This window comes from Thermothelomyces thermophilus, chromosome 2, assembly GCF_000226095.1.
Source record: "Thermothelomyces thermophilus ATCC 42464 chromosome 2, complete sequence".
NCBI classification, from domain to species: domain Eukaryota; kingdom Fungi; phylum Ascomycota; class Sordariomycetes; order Sordariales; family Chaetomiaceae; genus Thermothelomyces; species Thermothelomyces thermophilus.
The window spans coordinates 14,246-28,614 of record NC_016473.1 but is presented as its reverse complement, the minus strand read 5'-3'; the positions used below and the strand labels follow the sequence as shown (position 1 = coordinate 28,614).

The window sequence follows — 14,369 nt, the reverse complement described above, 5'->3', positions numbered from 1 at the left end:
AGATATAGCAAAGCCTAAAAGTGTATATAAAAGGCTAAAATAGAGCAAACATAAGAAAATTATTATTATTATTATTATTATTATCATTATTAGTCCTATACCGCTATACTAATAAACATGCCAGAGCCTCTCTAGTTATATATAAAGGAAACCGTGCCTAATAGGCCAGATAAAAACCTCTGTCCCGCCTCTAACACCTAATCCGGAGTACTAATACACTATAAAGAAAAGGAGAAGTGGCTAGAATAGCCCTATAGAGGCCTTCCCTCCCGGTCTAGCCTCCTTACGAGGTGGTATTCCGGGAGTCTCCCTAGGTCTATTAGCCACTATAGAACCCTCCTTGCCAAACGATGGTTACGGGTCCCTATACCCTGTAGAACGAGGTCTAGGTCCCTTTACGACTATATTTCCTAGGATTCCTACGTTCGGCTTCTTAGTAGGTTTAGGTACTATATGACTAGGTGCTCTACAGTTTCCCTCCCCTAGCTATAGGTATAGTAAGGGGTACTAATCCCTGGGACTTAAACCCTAAAAAGGAAGTTATAGAGGCTAATAACTCCTATATAGGCCTATACTAATAGGGAGCTCTAGGCCTTTATTAGGCCCTAGTACCTTTATAAGCCTTCTTTTATAAAAATTAGGTATAGAGGGTCCTTATCTAATATATATTATATCCTCCTACCGGCTTGGTTAGCGCTTTATTAGTTGCTCTAGCTAGCTAACATAGCTAGTTCTATAGCCTATAGCCTTCTTTATAGGGTCTATAGGGGGGGTTAACCCCCTTTATAGCCCTCCTAAACCTACTACTAGACTGTCGACCCTATTACTTCTAGGGCTATAGGCTTTGGCTCCTAGCCCCTTGCCCTAGCCCTCCTCTTCTAGAACCTCTAGCTTAGCCTATTATAGGCCTATTAGATAAGGGCCCTTGTAGGGACCTGGGAGGCCCCTAGGCCTGCCCTAGTCTATAGGAGTAGCTAGTCGAGTTTGGCTTCGAAGTCAGCTAACCTCTTATTAAGATAGTGTGACGAACCCAACTCAGACTTCTTCTGAAAGGGTCCAGACGGAGGTGGGTGAAGCAGGACAAGCAGGCAGGTCGTCTGAGGGATTCGGTGAAGCCAAAGGGTTCACAACAACACTTAGAGTTGTCTCTCACAGTAATCAGCAATGCTTGGTATGAGTACTGTGATTGTGATTGTTACCACTGGTGAACTTCCCAGAGTCCACCATAACGAGTGACTAGCTAGCTATATATACATAATTGTCTGTCCTTCTTCAATAGTTATCACCAGTACCACTCCTCCTTTCACTTCGTGATTCTGCGTTGTCGACGGTGACATGTTATTATCACCAGTGAAGACCTTAGTCTTGGCGGTGATAATCTTCTGATTGGTCCGTCAAGTGATTGGCTGTCGGAATGTCCCGCGTCCTGGCTGCAGCCTGCCAGGCCGCCCATGTGCTTATTCGTGACACGATGCCCCTCCTTCAAGGCTTTCGACCCGAAAGCCCTCTTAGGCCGTTTCAAATAGCGCCAACAACCCTTCGCTTGTGAGTACTGCATTCTCCCTGTTTCTGCGTCGTGGTCGCCATGTTGACAAAATGCCGATAGAGAAACGGAAGTCGCATTCTGCACGTTACCGTGCTTCCCTTGCTCAGAACATCGCTGAGAACGGTTTTGTCGTTATGCCTTGCTCTTGGTGCGCGTCGCAAGGCCTCGTTTGCAAAATGATCGCGCGTACGAAGCGTTGCGAAGCCTGCGTTCGTCGAGGTCGTTCTTGCGATGGCTCTGGCATACCGCTTTCTTCCTGTAAGCACGTTTTCTTCTTCTTTTTTTTTTTTTTTTTTTTTTTTGAATGTGATTCCTGATGTTCGTTCTAGTGGATCGCATTCTCCAGGAGCAGCGTCGTATCAAGGATGCTGAACGTCGTGCCGAACTTGAGCTGGATGAATCTCAACGCCGTCTGGAAGAAGCCCAGCGCGAGTTGTCCGAAAAGCTTGCGCGGCTCCGGCGTCTTCGTCAGCAGAAGGAGTTTTTGGTGGAGAAAGGTGCCGACATGGTGGCGCGTGGTCTGTCGACCTTGGACGAGTTGGAGGAGGTTGAGCGGCAAGAGACGCCTGCTATGCCCTCGTCACAGATTAATGATGCCGTCGATGCTGTCGACTGGGGCGCCGTCTTTGGTTCTGTCCCGGGTTTTCCTTTGGTCGATCCGGATTCTGCCGGTGGAACTGTTCCAGTTTCTCAGGGCAGTTCAAATTCTTGACTGGTTCCCATGAGTTGTCCTCTGGTCCAAAATCAAGCCATTTGACCAGGTACTGCAGTTCCCCGTTGATGATGCGTGAATCCAGAATTTCTTCGACGTCCCATTCTTCCTCTTCGTCCTCTGCTTCGATGTGCGTGGCAACCTTGGCGTTCTTTGGTGCTGGTTCGAGAAGTGAAATATGAAAAACATCCGTCCGTAGTCGCATAGATGACGGTAACGATAGTCGGTAGTTGGATGTCGAGATTCGTTCTTTGATAACGAAGGGTCCGACCTTCTTGAAGTCCAGCTTCGTGCTTGGTCGTTTGGTTCGCAAGTTTCGTGCGATCAGGTAGACTTTGTCTCCCCTCTCTAGGCGAGGTCCCTCGAGCCTGTGTTTGTCGTAGTAGTTCTTCATTCTGGTCTTGACAAACTCGAGTTCCTTTTTGAGCTTTTCATGCAGTGCGTGCATCTGTTCTGCTTTGACTGCTGCTCTCGGCACTGTGACCTCTGGTCCTTGCCTAAGGTCTGCTTCATATCCGTAGTTCGCGAAGAACGGTGTGACTTTGGTCGTTTCTGTCGGCGTCGTGTTGTAGGCGAGTTGTGCTGTTGGTAACAGCATGACCCAGTCGTCTTGTTGGTAATTGACGTAAGAGCGGAGGTATTGCTCAACAACTTGGTTTAGTCGCTCCGTTTGTCCGTCGGTCTGCGGGTGATATGCCGTTGACAGCTTGCTGTTGACGCCTAATCGTTGCATTAACGCTTGCCAGAACTTCGATGCGAACTTGGTGTCTCTGTCGGTGATCCATTCTTGCGGCCAAGCATGCACTGATGCAACTTGCCGATAGATCACGTCTGCCAACTGTTCCGCTGTCCAGGACTCCTTGTAGGGAAAGAAATATGCCCACTTAGTCAGGCGATCTACTACAGTAAGAATACTGTCGTAGGTCACTCCTGTGGCTGTGTCCTTGGATTCTGGCAGCTTCGTGATGAAGTCCATCGCAACTGAACTCCATGGTTTGTCAGCTGTTGGTAGTGGCTGAAGTAGCCCGTACGGCTTGTGTCGTGCCGTTTTGCTCCGATTGCAGATGTCGCAGTTCCGTACGACTTCCTTAACTCGTGCCGTTAACTGTGGAAAGTCGTAGTGCTTCTTGACTTGTGCGACAGTCTTCGTGACTCCTTTGTGTCCTCCGAGTTTTGATTCGTGGAGTTCTCGAATCATTCGCAGCTGTTGATCCTTGTCGTGGATGTACGCTTTGTCTCGGTACCAGAGTTTCCCATCTCTTTCTTCCACTCCGTCAGGTACCACTGGTCCGGGTGCTGCTTGATACTGTGCCTCGTTGATCCTTTCCTCTCGAAAGATTGCGCAGCATTCTAGGAACGAGTCAAGTGGATCATCTTCCACGGGTGTCTGCGTTTCGTGGTGCAACGTCCCGTCTGTTCGTTCCTTGAACAACGGTGGTGTTGTTCCCGTTCGTCCTTTCGTGTGATCCGTTCGTCGGCTTAAAATGTCTGCTCGTGCGTTTTCTTTGCCCTTCTTGTAGCGGATCTCGAAGTTGAATTCCGCGAGGAATTCTGCCCATCGTATTTGTCGTCCGTTGAGTTCCTTCGTCGTCGTGAAGTATCGCAAGTTCTTGTGATCCGTATACACTTGTACCGGTTCAATCGTGCCGCTGAGGTATGGTCGCCATTCCTTGAAAGCTTCGACAATCGCAAGTAGTTCCTTGTCGTGGATCGGATAATTGAGACGTGGTCCGTCGAGCTTCTTTGAAAAGAAGGCTACAGGATGTAGCTTCCCTTGTTCGTCTCGTTGTCCCAATTGTCCTCCGATGGCGTAGTCTGAAGCGTCCGTTTCCACCTCGAATGGCTTCTTGGGGTCTGGCAGTACCAGTACTGGATCTTCGGTAATGGCGTCGCGGATTTGCGTGAATGCTTGCTCGTGTTGCTCTTCCCATTGGAATTCAGCATTCTTCTTGGTGAGTTCGTGCAAAGGTCGTGCGATCGCTCCAAAGTTCCTGATGAACATCCGGTAGAAGTTCGCAAATCCGATGAAACTTCGTACTTCCGTGGCTGACGCTGGTTGTGGCCAATTCTTGATGGCTTCAACCTTTGAAGGTTCCATCCGGATTCGTCCGGGGGATATTTCGTATCCCAAAAAGACTGTCTTCCTGACATGGAATTCGCTCTTTTCCTTGTTGACTGATAGCTTGTACGCGTGCAGCGCGTCCAGCACTGCTTTCACGTGCCTCCGGTGTTCGTCCATCGTCTTGGAGAAGATGAGTATGTCGTCGAGATAACATACCGCAAATTTGTCGAGAAAGGGTTGGATAGCTTGATCAATCAGGGCTTGGAACGTTGCCGGCGCGTTCGTAAGTCCGAATGGCATGACGAGGTACTCGTAGTGGCCATAGGGTGTCCTAAAGGCCGTTTTCCACTCGTCGCCTTCTTTGATCCGTATGTGGTTGTAGGCCGATGGCAAGTCAAGACGCGTGAAATATTGGGCTCCTGCCAACTGATCTCGGAGCCGTGAGATCAGCGGTAACGGGTATCGGTTTTTCACGGTCTGTTCGTTGAGTTGCCGATAGTCGACACATAACCGTAGCTTTCCGTCTTTCTTTGGCACAAACAGGATTGGGTAGCCTGCTGGCGATGTCGACGGGCGGATATGTCCTCTTCGAAGGTTCTCCTCCAAATATCGCTTAAGTTCTTCGTTCTGCGTCTGGCTCGTGTGGTAAATCTTGAAGAACTTCAGTCGTGCTCCTTCCTTGAGCTTGATCTCGTGATCCCATGGGCCGTGTTCTGGTAATCCTTCCAGATGTTTCGGTTCGAATGCTGGGTGTCCCTCATACTCCTTCGGTACTTCCCCAGTCTTGTCTCGTCTCTCGGTTTTCTGATAGTATGCGAACTTGGTTCCGTCCATGGCGATACTGGCGATTTCTCCTGTCTCAACCCACTGCTCCAATTGCAGTGCTCCGCATTCGTCAACGGAGAGAACAGCTATCGGCGATTCAGCTCGTTCCTCCTGTCGCAATATCGATGTCGTTGTGCCGCCTCTTCCAGAGTCCGTAGTGGTCTGCCTGCCACTGTCCGTCTCTTGCGGTGGATCCGTAGGACATGCCTTTCCTTGAGCATCGTCCGCTCGCGATCCTTGCGCGCTCCCCATCTTGCTGGTCGAATACGACTCCGTTCGGGGTCGCAGGTGGCCACCATTCTTCCAGCTGATGTCCGGGTCGTAATCTTCATGCCATGGTAACCCCAATATCATGTCTTTGTCGTTGCCCATGTCCACGATGCTGAATACGACTGCTGTGGTCTTCCCTGCCACAGTGATGTCGATCGGTTCGGTCTCTCTGCGTACCCATTGCGTCGGAAATGGCCCTTTGACTATGCCATGCTTCCGCTTCATTCTCCAGGGTATCCGTAGCTGATTCACAAGTGTCGGCGAAATCAGATTCATCTCTGCTCCACTGTCCACTAGTGCGAGCATTTCGTGCTGTCTCCATTGTGCTGTTATCCACAGTCGCTTGTCTTGCCGCCGTCGTCCAAAGATTGCAGCGATTTCCCATGTTTCTGCCGGGAGGTCTCGATATAGTGGTCCCTTGCGCCAGTTCCTCCTGTACTGCGCTACCACTTGCCGCTGCACGGGCGTTAATGGTTTCCGGGCCCCTCGAAGGGCCCTGACCCGTTTCCCAGGTCAGTGCTGACCTCTTCGGTTGTTCGGCTGATAGCGGCTTCGTCGATCGTGCTCATTTCCGTGAGCCATTGAGTGCTTGCGGCTTCCCACCATTGGGTCCGTTCTGCTTTCCGTCGTGCGTGCCATAGCTTCGTCTGAAGCTCCCGAATTCGCAATTTCTTTTCGTCCGCGTGATAGAGGCAATCGTTGCTCCAGCACGAGTCCCATGTGTCTCGTCCGGTTCCGCAGTGCCTAGGCCAGGCTCGTCTTGGAACTATCGTGATGCTTTCTGAATTGCGGGCTTCGATCTTCCAGAGCAATTCGGCCGCTCTGTTTCCTGCATCGTAGACCCATTCCACAGGGCGTAAGCCTCCGTCCCCGTTTTCCTGTCGGGTCGGCCAATGATTGTTTTCGAATTTGTCGCGGAAGTGATATCGACATTCGTGTGCCACACACTGAAACCAGGGCACTTGCGCATGTGCCTCGTGTCGAGGGTGCAGTCGCATGGCGTCGCCTGGGAGGTATTGGAATTCTTTCCCGAATCCTTCCCATTGTACGTGGACCGTAGGTACTCCAGTGCTGACATAGGAGTGTTTCTTCCAGTAGCTTTCCCACGTGCGTTCGTCTTTTCCGCGGTTCGCGCGCATGAACTGGTATTCTGGGTTCCGCACGTCGTTGCTGAGTTGCTGATCGTCAAGGTACTCGGCGTAGCTATCGGGCCCATCATATGTCACAGGCTGTTCTCCTTTGATGGCTTCCACGATACGTCGGAGTTCCCTCATTTCGTCCTTCATCTCTTCGCTCTGCTGGGCGAGTCGAGTCAAGCGCCCATCCCGTTCGCGCAGTTCCGTGTTGAGTCGGAAAACTTCGTTGCGGTACCATTCGATTCGTTCCTGGAGGAATAGAGCATTGGGTCCGGGTCTTTCGATTCCTTGGGTGTCGGTTGTCCACGATCCATCCCGCCTCTGCGTGACTGTGAGACCCCACTGCCTCAAGGCTGGGAGAATCGAAACTGGCGGTGCATATTCTCCTGCCATGTCCCATTCGGCAAGACCTGTCTCTGGGTCCACAGTGACCAGTTCGGAGTACGGTGCTTGTTCGTCTTCACCGTTGCCGTCGTGTCCGAGACTGTCCGTGTCACTGCCCTTGTCTTCGTAGCTCGTGGCCGCTACTTCGATGACGTCCTTGGTGGTTTCGTCGATGGCCGCAATTTCCTTTCCAGGGGTTGGTTTCCATTCTTTCTTCGGGCTTCGGCATTCTCGCTTGTAGTGCCCTTTCTTTCCGCAGTTGTAGCAGGTAACATTAGACTTGTCTTTGGCCGTCTTCTTCTGGTCCTGCTTCTGCGCTGCATCCACATCCATGGCTCCGGGGTGCGTCCCGTACGAGGTACTGACGTACGCTCGCTTTTTCTTGTCGTTGGCCTTAACCGTGGTTCCGTTCATTCGACCTCGTTTCTGCTGCTCTCGTGCGTAGAGTCGATCATCGATCCTGATGGCCTGCGCGATGTATTCGTCCAGAGTCTCAGGCCGATCGTACTTGTACAGCTCGTCCTTGACCTTTTCCTTCAAGCCGTTATAGAACAATTGCATCAACGCCTCGTCGTTAAGCTGAGACTTGAGCATGTCCTGTCTGAACTGTGCGGCGTAGGAGGCTGCTGACTTGGTCTGTCGGAGATTGGCGAGTCTTTCTTGCGCATGGATTTTCTCGTCTTTGTCGCCAAAGACCTTCCGAAGCTCTTCTTCGAAACGGTCGTAGGATCGAAAGACTGCCTGCGTGAACGCGTCTCGGTCGTCTTCGTCTTCCTCGGTGAGATAGTCGTTCCACGTAGGCTCGAACCATCTGAGTGCCTTGCCCTCTAGTCTCGTGGCTGCGTAGAGGACTTTGGCTTTGTCGTCCGGAAACTTGTCGTCATTGAGCCGGAAGTAGGATCGGAGGTTTGTCAAGAATCCTGCGAGATCCTCCTTGGTTCCTCCGTATTTGCCAGGTGGTTCGATCTTGATGCGCTTCGCTTTGGCGCCCTCGAGTGCCTCGATTTTGGCGTAGGCCTCGTTGACCAACTTCTGCGAGTACTTTTCGCGGTTCTCGAGTTCCTTGATTCGAGCTTGAGCAGCCTTGTCTCTCTGGTCCAACTCCTGGATCCGCTGCTGGAGTTGACCAAGCTGGGCGAGCAGTTGTTCGGCCGTGACGTTGGTATCCATGTCGGTGTCGAGGTCGAGGTCTCCTCCGTTCTGAACCATGACAGAACAAAGGGAGTGGTAACAACGTGTGACGAACCCAACTCAGACTTCTTCTGAAAGGGTCCAGACGGAGGTGGGTGAAGCAGGACAAGCAGGCAGGTCGTCTGAGGGATTCGGTGAAGCCAAAGGGTTCACAACAACACTTAGAGTTGTCTCTCACAGTAATCAGCAATGCTTGGTATGAGTACTGTGATTGTGATTGTTACCACTGGTGAACTTCCCAGAGTCCACCATAACGAGTGACTAGCTAGCTATATATACATAATTGTCTGTCCTTCTTCAATAGTTATCACCAGTACCACTCCTCCTTTCACTTCGTGATTCTGCGTTGTCGACGGTGACATGTTATTATCACCAGTGAAGACCTTAGTCTTGGCGGTGATAATCTTCTGATTGGTCCGTCAAGTGATTGGCTGTCGGAATGTCCCGCGTCCTGGCTGCAGCCTGCCAGGCCGCCCATGTGCTTATTCGTGACAGATAGAGGTCAAGGGGCGGTACCTAGGCTTCTATTTTAAGGTACCAGATAGGGGTAGCCTTATAGGCCCTAGTAACCACTTAAAGGGCCCTATATTAGGCCCTTAATAGCTCCCTAGTAAGGCCTTCTAGCTTACCCCCTAGCTTAGTAGGCTTATAGAAGTTCGAGGCCCTATAAGCTAGGGCATGTGACAAACCCAACTCAGACTTCTTCTAAAAGGGTTCGTCACACGTTGCTATCACTCCCTTTGTTTTATCATGGCTCAGAACAGAGGTGATTTCGACCTCGACATCGACATAGCTACCAACGTCACGGCCGAACAGCTGCTCGCCTAGCTCTGTCAACTCCAGCAGCGGATCCAGGAGTTGGACCAGAGAGACAAGGTTACTTAAGCTCGGATTAAGGAACTCGAAAACGGCGAAAAGCACTTGTAGAAGCTGGTTAACGAGGCCTACGCCAAAATCAAGGCACTCGAAGGCGCTAAAGCGAGCCGTATTAAGATCGAACTACCTAGTAAATATAGAGGAACTAAGGAGGATCTTGTAAGATTCCTAACAAACCTCTGATCTTACTTCTAGCTTAATGATAATAAGTTTCTAGACGATAAAGCTAAAGTCCTCTATATAGCTATAAGACTAGAGGGTAAGGTATTTAGATAGTTTAAGCCTATATAGAATGACTATCTTATTAAGGAAGATAAAGATAACTAAGATATATTTATATAGGTAGTCTTTTGATCTTATAACTATTTTAAAGAAGAGCTTTAGAAGGTTTTTAGTAATAAAGATAAGAAGATTTATATATAAGAAAGACTTGCTAGTCTTTAATAGACTAAGTTAATAGCCTCTTATATTATATAGTTTAGATAGGATATACTTAAGTCTTAGCTTAATAATAAGGTATTAATATAACTATTTTATAATAGCTTAAAGGAAAAGGTTAAAGATAAGCTATATAAGTATAACTAGCCTAAGACCCTAGATAAATATGTTATATAGGCTATTAGAATCGATAATTAACTTTATATATAAGAGTAGTAGAAATAAGGTTAAATAAATAGAACTATAGTTAAGGCTAATGATAAGAAAAAACGAGTATACGTTAGCACCTTATATAGGATATATTCTAGAGCTATAGATATAGATATAGTATAGAAGTAGGACTAAAAGAAGATAACTAAAGATAAGTCTAATGTTACTTACTATAACTATAGAAAGAAAGGACATTATAAGTAAGAATGTCAAAGCCCGAAGAAAGAGTAGAAAATAGTCCCTAGAAAGGAAATTACGGCTATTAACGAAAATACTAAAGATGTTATCGAAGTAGCGGCTACAAGCTACAAAGACAAGGACAGCGATATAGACAGTCTCGGATACGACGGCGATAGTAAAGACGAACAAGCACTATACTCCGAACTAGTCATAGTAGACCTAGAGATAGGTCTTGCCAAATAGGACACGGTAGGAGAGTATACACTACTAATTTCGATTCTCCTAGCCCTAAGGCAGTAGGGTTTCATAGTTATATAGAGGTAGGATAGATTGTAGACGACCGATACCTAAGGAATCGAAAGACCTAGACCTAATATTCTATTCCTCTAGGAACAAATCGAATGGTATCGTAATGAAGTTTTCTGGCTTAATATAGAACTATACGAACGGGATAGACGCTTAATTTGACTTGCCTAGTAGAGCGATAAGATGAGGGACGAGATAAGGGAACTTTAACGTATTATAGAAACTATTAAAGGGGAATAGCCTATAATGTACGATAGGCCTAATAGCTATACTAAGCATTTTAATGATTAGTAACTTAGCTACAACATATAAAACCCCGAGTACTAGTTTATATATATAAACCACGGAAAAGACAAACGTATATAGGAAAACTACTAGAAGAAATACTCTTACCTTAGCATTAGAGTACCTACAGTCTATATATAGTAGGAAGAATTTAGAAAAGAATTCTAATACCTTCTAGGCAACGTTATATGACTATACTTATAATACAAGGCATATATATAAGTGCCCTAGTTCTAGTATATATTATACAAATGTGTGACGAACCCAACTCAGACTTCTTCTAAAAGGGTCCAGACGGAGGTAGGTAAAGCAGGACAGGCGTACAGGTCGTCTAAGGGATTCGGTAAAGCCAAAGGGTTCACAACAACACTTAGAGTTGTCTCTTACAGTAATCAGCAATGCTTGGTATAAGTACTATGATTATAATTATTACCACTGGCGAACTCCTAGAGTCTACTATAACGAGTGACTATCTATATGTATATATAATCCTAGTGATTATTCCTGATTACGGTGATCGTGAGTGATCGTATGGCGATGATTACCCTGATCACTGGTGAGCGTAGTGATCACTATGCTTCCTATGCTATGATTAGTCCTTTTGTTCCTTTGACTTGATTAGCCTATTTGTGCCAGTGGCTTAGGCGGCATCTGTATATATATTTCTGTGATACGATGCCCTCCCTCCGAGGCTTTCGACCTGAAAGCCCTCTTTAGGCCGTCTTAAATAGCGCTAACATCCCTTACATTCCTTGTACGTGTTTTTCTCCTTAGCCTCTTATTGCCCTTTGTGCTATTAGTTATACTGTCTAATGTATATAGATCCCTAGCATCTATTTGTTGTGAGCGTTTAGCTTAGTTTATTTCCGATTATAGGTTTGCAGTAATAGCGTGTTCTTATTACACGGAGTATAACCGAGTATATAAGATGATTAAAAAATCTTATTGCTATAAGGCTTATATATGTCGGGGTCATGCTTATAATAGTTCTAGCGTTCTAGTTTCTTCTTGTAAGTTCCCGTTTCCTTATAAGAGTATATCTCTGATTATAACGTAGTAAATCGTATTATACGCGAGCAACGTCGTTTAAAGGCTAAAGAGAAAGAGGCCAAAGCCTTGCTATAAGAATATTAATATAAAGCTTCTAAGGCATTAGCCTGTCTAACTTAGGTCTATAAATAATGAGAGTTCCTAGTAGAGAAGGGGGTAGATATAGTTATATAGGGTTTGTCAAATCTAGACAAATTAGAGGTAGTAGAATAGCAGGAATCGGGGGCCATTATATAGCTTAATGGTGGCATCGACGTTATTGACTAGGGCGCTATTTTCGGTTCTGTCCTAGATTTGCCTTTAGCCGATCTAGGTTTTGCCGATAGAACTGTTCTAGTTTCTTAGGGCAGTTTAAATTCTTAACTAGTTCCTATAAGTTATCTTCTAGTCCGAAATCAAGCCACTTGACTAGGTACTATAGTTCCCTATCGATAATATATAAATCTAGAATTTCTTTGACGTCCTATTCTTCTTCCTCGTCTTTTGCTTCGATATACATAGCAACCTTAGCGTTTTTCGGTGCTGGTTCGAGAAGTGAAATATGAAAAACATCTATCTATAGTCGTATAGATAATAGTAACGATAGTTAGTAGTTAGATGTCGAAATTCATTCTTTAATAATAAAGGGTCTAACCTTCTTAAAGTCTAGCTTTGTGCTTAGTCATTTGGTTTATAAGTTTTGTACGATCAGGTAGACTTTGTCTCCCCTCTCTAGGTAAGGTCCCTCGAGCCTATATTTATTATAGTAGTTCTTCATTCTGGTCTTGACAAACTTAAGTTCCTTTTTAAGCTTTTCATATAGTGTATACATTTGTTCCGCTTTGACTACTGCTCTCGGCACTATAACCTCTAGTCCTTGCCTAAGGTCTACTTTATATCCGTAGTTCGCGAAGAATGGTATGACTTTGGTTGTTTCTGTTGGCATTGTGTTGTAAGCGAGTTATACTATTGGCAATAGCATGACTTAGTCGTTTTACTAGTAGTTGACATAAGAGCAGAGGTACTACTTAATAACTTGGTTTAGTCGCTCTGTTTGTCTATTAGTCTATAAGTAATATGCCGTTAATAGCTTGCTATTAATGCCTAATCGTTGTATTAACGCTTGCCAAAACTTTGACACGAACTTGGTATCTCTATCGGTAATCTATTCTTACGGCTAAGCATATACTAATATAACTTGCTAATAGATTACGTCTGCTAGTTATTTGGCTATCTAGGACTCCTTATAGGGAAAGAAGTATACCTATTTAGTTAGGTAGTCTATTATAGTAAGAATACTATTATAGATTACTCCTATGGCTGTGTCCTTAGATTCTGGCAGCTTTGTAATGAAGTCTATTATAACTAAACTCTATAGTTTATTAGCTATTAGCAGTGGCTAAAGTAGCCTATATAGCTTATATCGTGCCGTTTTGCTTCGATTACAGATGTCGTAGCTCTATATAACTTCCTTAACTCGTACTATTAACTATAGAAAGTCATAGTATTTCTTGACTTGTACGATAGTCTTCGTAACTCCTTTATATCCTCTAAGTTTCGACTCGTAGAGTTCTCGAATCATCTATAGCTATTGATCTTTGTTATAGATATACGCTTTGCCTCGGTATTAAAGTTTCCTATCTTTTTCTTCTACTCTGTTAGGTACTACTAGTCTAGGTACTACTTAATACTATACCTCGTTGATCCTTTCTTCTCGAAAGATTGTATAGCATTCTAGGAACGAGTCAAGTAGATCATCTTCTACAGGTATCTACGTTTCGTGATGTAGCGTTCCGTCTGTACGTTCCTTGAACAATGGTGGTATTGTTTCCGTTCGTCCTTCTATATAATCTATTCGTCGACTTAAGATGTCTACTTATACGTTCTCTTTGCCCTTCTTGTAACAGATCTCAAAGTTAAATTCTATAAGGAATTCTGCCTATCGTATTTGTCGTCTGTTAAGCTCCTTTGTTATCGTAAAGTACTATAAATTCTTATGATCTATATATACTTGTACTAGTTTAATCGTACTACTAAGGTATAGTTGCTATTCCTTGAAAGCTTTAACAATCGCAAGTAGTTCCTTATCGTAGATTAGGTAATTAAGACATGGTCTATCGAGCTTCTTTGAAAAGAAGGCTATAGGATATAGCTTTCCTTATCTATCTCGTTATCCTAATTATCCTCTGATGGCATAGTCTAAAGCGTCCGTTTCTACCTCAAATGGCTTCTTAGGGTCTGGTAGTACTAGTACTAGATCTTTGGTAATGGCGTTACGAATCTACGTAAATACTTGCTTATATTGTTCTTCCTATTAGAATTTAGCATTCTTCTTAGTAAGTTTGTATAAAGGTTATACGATCGCTCTAAAGTTCCTAATAAACATCTGGTAGAAGTTTGCAAATCTAATAAAGCTTCGTACTTCTGTAACTAACGTTAGTTATAGCTAATTCTTAATGGCTTTAACCTTTAAAGGTTCTATTTGGATTTGTCCTAGGGATATCTTGTATCCTAAAAAGACTGTCTTCCTAATATAGAATTCGCTCTTTTCCTTGTTGACTAATAGCTTGTATGTATATAGTATGTCTAGTACTACTTTTACGTACTTCTAGTATTTGTCTATCGTCTTAGAGAAGATAAGTATATTATCGAGATAATATACTATAAATTTGTCGAGAAAGGGTAGGATAGCTTGATTAATCAGGGCTTAGAACGTTACTAACGCGTTTGTAAGTCCGAATGGCATGACAAGGTACTTATAGTGGCTATAGGGTATCCTAAAGGCCGTTTTCCACTTGTTGCCTTCTTTGATCTATATATAGTTATAGGCTAATAGCAAGTCAAGACGTGTAAAATATTAGGCTCCTACTAACTAATCTTAGAGCCGTAAGATTAGTAGTAACAGGTATTAGTTTTTCA

General features: G+C 45.1%; 2 protein-coding genes across 2 annotated transcripts; one reads left to right on the top strand and one right to left on the bottom strand.

Moving 5' to 3' along the window:
* Positions 1 to 1,596: 1,596 nt before the first annotated feature.
* MYCTH_2058544 (uncharacterized protein) lies at positions 1,597 to 2,433 on the top strand (the record flags this gene model as incomplete). The annotated part of the gene is made up of 3 exons (XM_003660976.1): positions 1,597 to 1,804; positions 1,876 to 2,231; positions 2,344 to 2,433. The coding sequence occupies 3 exons, from the start codon at positions 1,597 to 1,599 to the stop codon at positions 2,431 to 2,433; spliced, it is 654 nt and encodes a 217-aa protein (XP_003661024.1).
* A 3,449-nt stretch (positions 2,434 to 5,882) lies between these two features.
* On the bottom strand, positions 5,883 to 8,144 carry MYCTH_95605 (uncharacterized protein; the record flags this gene model as incomplete). Its single annotated transcript, XM_003660975.1, has 2 exons — positions 5,883 to 7,121; positions 7,962 to 8,144. The coding sequence occupies 2 exons, from the start codon at positions 8,142 to 8,144 to the stop codon at positions 5,883 to 5,885; spliced, it is 1,422 nt and encodes a 473-aa protein (XP_003661023.1).
* Between the last annotated feature and the right edge of the window lie 6,225 nt (positions 8,145 to 14,369).